Source organism: Myotis davidii, unplaced genomic scaffold (genome assembly GCF_000327345.1).
Source record: "Myotis davidii unplaced genomic scaffold, ASM32734v1 scaffold159, whole genome shotgun sequence".
In the NCBI taxonomy this organism is placed as follows: domain Eukaryota; kingdom Metazoa; phylum Chordata; class Mammalia; order Chiroptera; family Vespertilionidae; genus Myotis; species Myotis davidii.
This window is the reverse complement of record NW_006291231.1, coordinates 1631194-1641064: the sequence shown is the minus strand read 5'-3', so window position 1 is coordinate 1641064 and position 9871 is coordinate 1631194. Positions and strand designations below refer to the sequence as shown.

The following is a 9871-nucleotide window of genomic DNA, read 5'->3' as shown; positions in this document are numbered from 1 at the left end:
CTGGCCTGGGTGCCCCCAGCTTCCCTCCCCTGTTGGCCTGGTCCCCCCCAACTGCCCTCCCCTGCTGGCCTGATCGCCCACAATTGCCCTCCCCTGCTGGCCATCTTGTGGTGGCCATCTCGTGTGTTGGACTGATGGTCAATTTGCATATTACCTCTTTATTATATAGGATTATTGTATTATTTTCCATATGAGCAACTGTAAGCCTATTTTTGCCCACCCCTGTATCTGTATAGAAACTGGAATAAGCTCTAAACTGACTTAAGCTTGAGTGGCAGACTGTAACCACTCTTATTAAATAAAAGCCTCTTAAGTGCTTCCATGATTATTCTGAATGACAAATTTGTAAACAGAAACCCTGAGCTGGACAGAGAACTCCGATAATAGTAGCACATTGCCCCCTGCTGATCTCTCTACAAAAGAATCACTATTTGGTCATGATGATTTTTAGATTTAACATGCCTATGCTAAGCTTTGAAATTCATGCCCAAACTTAGTAAGTGTACATCATAAAAATCCCACTGTTTCAGTCTTTCAGCCTTCCACCTGCAAATCCAAATTTTGAGCCATTCTTTGGTAAGTGAAGTTCTTACCTAGAAAATTAACAAAACTTGCCCCCCCTCCTTCTTCCCCTTCTGCTAGCTAATCCAAGTCAGAATATGCCATTGGGAGGATCCCTGGGCCTGTAGTAAGGTATACTTGTATTCAAGAGAGCATCTCTACTTTATAATCCTCAGTCTGGTCCCCTTCCATCCCATAGCTTTGTCTGGTGGAGTCATCTCAGGTTGTCCTTAGTCAGTTCCATTGGAATTCCACAGGCTCTGTGCCTACTCATCCAGGAGGTGGGTACATAGAAGCTGAAAGTGTCAGGAGCTGTGATGAGGGGCTCAGTCTCCAGCCCTGTGTCTCTTGGCCTATGAATCGCACCATGAATGCTGGCCAGCTCTCCGACACTTTGGGTGGTACAAGTCAGCCTGAACAGGGATCCCTGAGGGGGGTGGCCTCCAGACACTCAGGGTCATACAGTAAGAGACAGCCTTGCCCCAGATTCCCAAGGCTGAACGGGACTTTCACTTCCTTCTCAGAGTGCCCTGCAGGGACATATGGCTATGGCTGTCGCCAGATATGTGACTGTCTGAACAACTCCACCTGCGACCACATCACTGGGACCTGTTATTGCAGCCCAGGATGGAAGGGGGCACGGTGTGATCAAGGTAAGGATTCTAGTAAATAACAACCACCACCTCGTATGGTGTGACCGCCATCCACCCGACATGAAGTGTTTCGGCCTGTGTTCTCTTATGTAATCCTCACCATGACGCTGCAAGGTACAGCTGGTCATTCATGTAGCTGCCAGGTGGATGCCTTATTGTTGCTGTCCTACTGATGAAAAACCTGAAGCTCAGAGAGGGTGAGTAATCTGCCCAAGGTCATGCAGCTCCTATAGAACATGTCAGGGCTTTGATGTGAGATGTCCAAAGCTCATGAACTTTCCATTGCACCTACAATGTTTTTTAGTCTTACTGAGGCATGATTAACTTATAAAAATCAATAAATGTATACAATATATGTACAGTAACACAGAGTATACAATTTGATAAAAATCTGACATGCATACACCCATGAAACCATTACCACAATAAAGAGAATGACTATATCCATCACTTCCAAAACTTTCATCATGTCCCTCCTTTCCAGCACTACTCCCGAGGCCCCATCTACTTTCTGTCTCTATAGATTAGTGCAGTTTTTAGAATTTCACATAAATGGAATCATACTGTACACTTTTTGTCTAATTTTGTTTACTCGGCATAAGTATTTTAAAATTAAACCATGTTGTGGTGTATGTCAGTGGTTCAATTGTTTTTGCGGCTGAGTAGTATTCTGTTGCATGGAATACACCATCATCTCCTTGCCCATTCACCTGGTGATGGACTTTTGGATTGTTCCCAGTTTGGGGCTATTACAGATAATGCTTCTGTGTACAATAGTGTGTCAAGTTTTTTATAGGGACATATACTCCCATTTCTCATGAGTAAATTAGTATGAGTGGAGTGTGATTGGCTCATGTGATAGGCATATGTTTAGCTTGTTAAGAAACTCTTGCCCGTGGTTTTTAACTAAGGTGTATTTCATACTCCTCTGGGGGTATTGTATACGTTGTCCCACTTGGCCAATCTGACTCTGGGATGAATGGGGCCTTTGAGAAAGTGCTCCTCACGGTTCTGAAGCATGGCCTCCAGAGAGTTCCTACTGCACGCGGTGCCCTTCAGTAGGTAAATAATATAATACACTCATGGGTGTAAAGGCTTTAGAATTCATACAGTATCATAGGTGAAGTCATCTTGCACTGTAGATTATGTAGGTACTCAGTTCATTTCTTTCTGACAATAACGTTTGCATGCTCGTGATTTATGTCTGACTGCCCTAGCGATAGGATGTTACGTTCCACAATCACACCATTATTACAGATGCGCTGTAATCACACTGCACTGGTCTTTGGCGCTCTGTGTTCCGGGGCAGACTGTCTCATCAGAAGGTCTGGCATTTAGACTCATAAAGTCACAGGGACATTAAAGCTGGAAGCACTGTCAGGGAGGCCAGTTTCCTCATTTTCAGATGATGAAACTGCAGCGGAAGACCTTAGGGGAAAGCAGAATATCAAGGTCAAGTGTTCCAGGTGCCAGTTCCTTGACCCTGAATCTGTACCTTTAGTGTCTTCCCTGGATGAAACAAGAGGAAGGATTGTGGAAAACTGAGTTTTGAATTATGAGTAAGGTTTTAGGGTGATGTTATCAGGTATTACTGGCACAGACCTTTCTGTCATAGAAAATAACTGCATAGAGCAGTGTTTTCTGAAGTAAAAGCCCATTGAAATCAGGATAAGGCAGGTCCTGATCTTGGAATAGGTTTAAAATGGAGTTATTCTGGCTTGGAAGGAAAATTACTGTTAAAAATGCTAAAGATAGACATAAAATTAAGTTAGTTGAGACATTTAGGAGCTAACCCTTCATAACCTTAATACTGTATAATAAATAAAGCACAATAAAAAATTAAATCAAGTGCCACTCCCAATTAATTGCCAAAGTGTTTAAACTGAAATAGGCGAGAAGCTCCCAAATCCTACTGTTGAATATTGGGGTTCAGGAACTCCTGCGTTTTTTCAAGGTTTAGAGCTGCCTTTCTCTGGGCACAGACCAGCCAACAACATCTGAAAATGAGGAACATTTGTTTCCAAATTAACATCTTAGGAGCTGAAAATATCCCGGTCTTAGCACAGCAGGAGATGTTTGTAAGTAGAGTTCAAGCATTTACGCAGCACCTTGTCATCCTTACTCGCATCTCCTTTTCTGCTTTTTCTAGCCGGTGTCATAATAGTTGGGAACCTGAACAGCTTAAGCAGAACCAGCACGGCTCTTCCCGCCGACTCCTACCAGATCGGGGCCATCGCTGGCATCATCATCCTCGTCCTGGTCGTCCTCTTCCTCCTGGCTTTGTTCATTATCTACAGACACAAGCAGAAGGGAAAGGAGTCGAGCATGCCAGCCGTGACCTACACCCCCGCTATGAGGGTCATGAACGGAGACTACGCCATTTCCGGTGAGACTGGAGTCCTTAGAGGCCCTGTACTCTTGGAAAAGTTCGGTTTTCTTACCTGGTTCTTTGAAACTGGGTGTTGGGTGTGCTGCCCATTGTTCCTGTCAGGTAGACTTGAGGAAATGTCATGTTTGGAAAAGGTTCATTGTTCAAGATGTGTTCTGTATGTCAACAGTAGTAATGTCATTACTGTTATCTTCTAGGTCAGTGGTCGGCAAACTCATTAGTCAATAGAGTCAAATATCAACAGTACAACGATTGAAATTTCTTTTGAGAGCCAAATTTTTTAAACTTAAACTATATAGGTAGGTACATTGTTATTAACTTAATTAGGGTACTCCTAAGGCTTAGGAAGAGCCACACTCAGGGACCAAAAAGCCGCATGTGGATCGCGAGCCGCAGTTTGCCAACCACGGTTCTAGGTGATTGCTTTAGACTTTGGGAATTTCAATCTGGGAAAAGCTTTACTGGGTACGAAGTCGCAAGGTTTTGCCCTCTGTGGGGACAGGGATGGGAGAGGTGGGTGGCTGTAACTTCACCAAGGCCTGGAGCAGACCAGGGACCAGGGACAGGGCTAGGTCTGCTGTCTCTCACCTTGAATTGTTCCCGCAGTTCCTTCCAGCCCATCCCCAAGCCCATACAAATCATTAACTGCACAGCAACCAAGTTACAGAAGGAACAGTTTTTCGGTTTTAGCAAGAACCGGGTATTTTCTTAAGAAAACTCTTAAATCTTCCTTTCGGTCACAAGTCTTCATAAAAGTAAATTTTTAGGTGACACGCTCAGTCATCAGAAGAAGTAACCACTTAAACAGAGGAATTTGGAAACTTAAAATATTTATTAATTGGAAGGCAATTGCTGAAGGATTTGGGGGTTGTCACATGTTTATAAATACACTGATTGTGGGAGAATGCATAAAGTAGCCGTACAGAATATTGTAGTCGAGGACTCAAGTGTTTTATAAAAGAAGAAAATGACAGCAGAAATAACTTCAAAGTGGTGCCTTCCCAGCCATATCTGTGGATATTTTCACACTTTTCAAGGAGGCTGGTAAGAAGTCAGACTCCCGCTGCTTCTAGAAGCTTCACTGAGTGTACTGGGCAGGAGGATATTCCGCCCAGCTTGCAAAATGGAAGCAGCCCAAATACATGTTCTCATTACATAGCTTGCTTCCCTTTTTTCCACCCAGGGTCAGGGAGCCTGCCATCTTCACTGTCTCCTCCTTCTCTTGCAGAAACCCTTCCTCACGGCAACGGTGGAAATGCTAACAGCCATTACTTCACCAACCCCAGTTACCACACGCTCACGCAGTGTGCCGCATCCCCTCGGGTCAACAACAGGGACAGGGTGACCATCACCAAGGTGAGAGGCAATGGCTCAGGTCGGTGAGGGTAGGCAGGGGCGGGAGAAAGGAACAAGCAGGTATCGAGGGCTGCTGTTTGCCATGCTGTTCTAGGTACTTTATATCTATTGTCTCATGTATCCCTCCAGACAGCCCTGTAAGTGTTTATCCCCCTAAACAACCCGGAGTAATGGGGAATTTGAGTCACTTCCACACACAGCTCCCCAGCTAGTGGGTGAGGCAGCTGTGATGTGAGTCAAGGTCTTTCTGTCTCTACAGTTTATGCTGTTTCCATTGCTCCTCTTTGGAAAAATGTTTCTAATATTGGGTGAGGTTTTAAAATAATGTCTCATAGCAGAATACAGCAGGCTCATTCCTGGGTAAAATTGCCAAGTTTGTCTTTTCTGATCACCTGTCTCCTACTGCCCTTTCCTGGCCACTTGTACTTTCATAACAACAACAACAACAACAATAATATGTACGTATTTAGGTCAAACCACATGAAATTGCATTTTTGTAGGTCAAAGGGATCAAATAGAAACCATGTGCCAAGCATTTCTAATTATTTTACAGATAGCAGCTCATCTAATCTTTACGCCCACCCTATGAATCAAGAGTAGATATTATCCCCACTAGGTAGAGAGGCTGAAGAGCCAGGGCTGCCTAGAACCCGAGCTGCTTCCTGCAGGACTCCCCAGGTCCCTTCTACATGCACTGAAATCCCAAACATGCCTCCCTTCCAGTGGTACCCAAATTATATTTCCAGGCTCCGTTGTCTAATTCCAGCTCTTTCTTAAAAGACAACCAAGGTAATAAAATTAATTCAGTTGCAATTAAGTTAATGCAGCTGGATTTTAATTATAGTGCCTCGTAGTTAAATGGCACTTCACATTCTCCAGAGACTTTCATATTCATCATTCCATTTGTTCTCATTCACATGCAGGGAGGGAGGCAGAGTAGATGATCTTATCCTCATATTTATAGCTCGGAAAACTGCCGAGAGTCACTGTGACTCTTACAAGATCATACAGGGTTGGATGGGCGAGCTCTGGCCGGGAATTCGGTTTTTTCAGTGTAAAGTTCCATGTATGTAAACCCAAATAAGTCCTAATTGGTACAGAGTAACAACATGAAATCAAGAAGCTGAGGCAGTGGTGGGGCAGGGGGGCAGTTGGGGCCAAGGGTCATACACTCCTGCTGCCTCGGTGTCCCGCCAGGTCAGACACGGTCACCTCTGCCCCTCGGCCCGGCCTCATTCAAGGACCAGCCCTTGGTACATGCCATGGACTTGCTCCCCCAGACCAGTAACATTGTGCGGCACCACAGTATATTCTCTTTTGACGTCTTTTGTTGTTTCTGTTTTTAATAGTCGAAAAACAATCAGCTGTTTGTGAACCTGAAGAATGTGAATCCTGGGAAGAGAGGCCCCGTGGTGGACTGCACGGGCACACTGCCCGCGGACTGGAAGCACGGCGGCTACCTCAACGAGCTCGGTGATTCCCCGACTCCCGTCCCCAGCGAGCACCTTCGCCTTTCAGTCACCTCAGATAGTCAGAGGTTTATGTCTGTGCCACAGTGATCTCTTAGAAACATGCGTGAAAGACAGACTCATCGACTTCTACCTCACCCCCGTAGGGGGCTTAGGACTGTCCCAAGTGCCTTATTCATTCAGCATTATTTGCGTTTCTGCTGTGTGCCAGGAATGATCAAGTGAGATAAGGGTCTCTGCCTGCTGGTAGCTTACATTCCAACTCTCTGTAGTAACTCACTTAGTTCTCCTGGGCGCTGTAATAGGCAGGAACTATTACCAGCACCATCTCCATATTATAGTTAAGAAGCTGAGTCTTAACAAGGTTAAGTAACTTGTGCAAAGTCTCAAACCCTACTAAGTGATAGAACTGGGAGTTAAACCTAATCAGCTGGGTACCAGGTTGTGGGCTCCTCTTTGTTCCCCTGGGAGGTGAGGAAATGGAGATATCAATAGGAATATCATAAATCAGTGGTTCTCAAGTGTTTTGGAGTCAGGACCCTTTCACACACTCTCCAAAGTTATCAATGGCCCCAAAGAATTTCTGTTGATATGGGTTATATCCACTGATATTTACCATATTATAAATTAAACAAGAATACTTAAAAGTTATTTATTAACTTATCATAACCATCTCATTTCGTAACATAAGATGCATTTTATGGAAAATTACTACATTTCCCCCCACAAATAGCGAGAAGAGTGTCACTCTTTCACACTGTTGTCAATCTCTTTAACATCTGGCCTAGTGAAGGACAGCCGGATTCTCGTTCTGCTGCTGCATTCAGGCAGCCGTGACCTCACACTGGTATAGCTCCTGGAGAACTCCACTACAGACCTGAGAGAGGAGGAGAGTGACAGGGGCAAACAGTGTGGCTGTATTATTATAAGAAAAGCTCTGACCACACGGCCCTCCTGCAAAGGCGGTGAGGACCCGGGACCGCACGTAAAGAGCGGCCGTGGTGCCCATGGAGTAGGTGGTGCCACTTCCAAGCACGTGCTCCTTATTTCCAAGGGGGACCTTGATGACATAGTTACTAATGTGTGTGGCACCTTATGGCCATCAAACCCTTTCATGTGTATTTATTCGCTGGTAAGGTTGCCACAGAGCGCAGTTAAATTTGAATTTCACATAAGCAACAAATATTTTTAGTATAAATATATCCCAAATATATAGGGCATGGGACATACCTATACTAAAAACTACTTGTTGTTTCTCTGAAATCCAATTTAACTGGCCTTCCTATGTTTTTATTTGCTAAACCTGACACCCCTACTGGATGGGCCCTTCCTGAATACTGTTTGATTGAGAAGGGGAAACTGAGAAGCACGGAGAAGTCAATCTCCTGTCCAAGATGCCATGGGAAGAAGGGGGTAAAGCTAGTCTCACGGTTGGGCTCTGACTGCGCCCCCTCCGATCTTTCTGTGAACACCATGTATGCTCAGTCACCTGAGCCAGATGTAGGAACCAATCCCTGTGGGCTCTAAAGTCCCCTCTTAGCTCAGAAATGCAAATGTTTAAAAAGCAAAATGAGTATAAATTCTTAGTTTTTATCTGCATTCTACACCAATGTTATCTAGGAGATGTGTATTTCTACACATGCACAGTAAAATGATGATATTCTTACAGTATACTTATTTATAACACACTTATTGGTGAGTTTATTTAACATTGGGGAGGTTTTTAAGAAGTCTAAATTACATGAAAGAAGCACCTGAATTGATATTCAGTAAAGTACCACCAAGTCCTCCTGAGGGAAAAGTCCTCTTGTTCCACGTTTCCTAATGTCATTTGTTCTGACTGCAGAACACACAGTCATTGCAATGGTCACAAATAAACCTCTGCTTTCTGTCTCAGTGAGACCCAAGGCACATAAAATTTTCATTGGAAATTCTGGATCTTCTTGGTTTGTTCCATTCCAAGAATAATTTTGCATTCCATGTACTTTTAAGGTTGTTGCACAGAAAAGTTTTCTCTTATGAACAGAGTGAGGCATGTTGTCGATGATGAAATGTGTAGGTGTTTCAATGATGGAAACGTTGTGGTGAGGTTGTCTGAAAGAGCCTTGAACTTGACATAAAGAGCCCTGAGATCAATTCCTGGTTCTTTTCTATGACACTGGGCCAAGCACCCTCTCAAGATTGATTTGTTCATTTGCAAAATAGGGATAATGATCGTGTTCGGGCTCACTGTGTGAATTAGATTAAACTGAGTGCATTTGAAAGCATCTGTCCAAGGATGGGGACATATGGGAGTTTATGGGGAAACCTACCTGCTCCCTTGTTAAAACAGCACCCTGGCCCAGCCAGTGTGGCTCACTGGTTGAGTATCAACCCATGAACCAGGCGGCCATGGTTCGATGCTTGGTGCAGGTTTAATCCCCAGTGGAGGGTGTGCAGGAGGCAGTTGATCAATGATCTCTCTCATCATTGATGTCTCTCTCTCTCCCACTCCCTTTCTCTCTGAAATAAAAAAATATATATATTTAAACACACACGCACACACAAAGGCACCCTCACTGGTTGAGTATCAACCCATGAACCAGGCGGCCATGGTTCGATGCTTGGTGCAGGTTTAATCCCCAGTGGAGGGTGTGCAGGAGGCAGTTGATCAATGATCTCTCTCATCATTGATGTCTCTCTCTCTCCCACTCCCTTTCTCTCTGAAATAAAAAAATATATATATTTAAACACACACACACACACAAAGGCACTCTGATTTTCCAAGGTGCTGAAGAGAGAATCTGGCAGGGGTATTTGGTCTCATAGCCTCAACTCTTGTTCCCTAATTTACTATGCACCCCATACTGCTCTTTTTAACCCCTTGGGGAAGGCTCACTGCAAGCTAAAGCCAAAATGTTAATTTAACAAGACTTTGGTACAGTTTGGAAATGGCTAAGGGAATTGGGCAAAGAGTAAGATAGATAGAGTACGTTGATAAGGAGCTCTCAGAGGCACAGCCCCGTCCATCTTCCTGGGGTCCCTATACAAAGTCTGGGAGTCCTCAAGACCATCCTCGGGATAAAAAAATTTGCTGGAGAGACTCACAGAACTCACTGAAAGCTATTATACTCATGATCACAGTTTATCACAACAAAAGGATACAGAATAAAATCACCCAAGGTAAAAGATATAGGACAGAGTCCAGGAAAGTTCAAAGCATGAAACTTCCTGTTGTCCTTTCCCAATGGAATCATGGAAAGTGCTAACCTTTCCTGGCGACAGTGTGTGACAGTACACATGAAGTATTGCCAAGCAGGGAACTAACCCCAGCCTTGGTGTCCAGCATTTTCATGGGGGCTTGGTCATGTAGACTTAGTTCACTACCCATGTGGTTGACCCTTAGTCTCCAGCCCACCTGAAGGTTACATTGATACCAGGTGGCCTGACCCTCCTCCCATACC

At 44.3% G+C, this 9871-nt stretch overlaps 1 protein-coding gene across 2 annotated transcripts in view; it reads left to right on the top strand.

Moving 5' to 3' along the window:
• Positions 1-9871, top strand: part of MEGF10 (multiple EGF like domains 10) — a 178351-nt gene that overhangs the window by 161289 nt on the left and 7191 nt on the right. For both annotated transcript variants that reach the window (XM_006764371.2, XM_015564370.1), the window contains exons 19-22: positions 1086-1214; positions 3364-3600; positions 4832-4959; positions 6309-6432. In XM_006764371.2, the coding sequence (XP_006764434.1) occupies positions 1086-1214; positions 3364-3600; positions 4832-4959; positions 6309-6432 (618 nt within the window). The remainder of the gene's footprint in view (positions 1-1085; positions 1215-3363; positions 3601-4831; positions 4960-6308; positions 6433-9871) is intronic.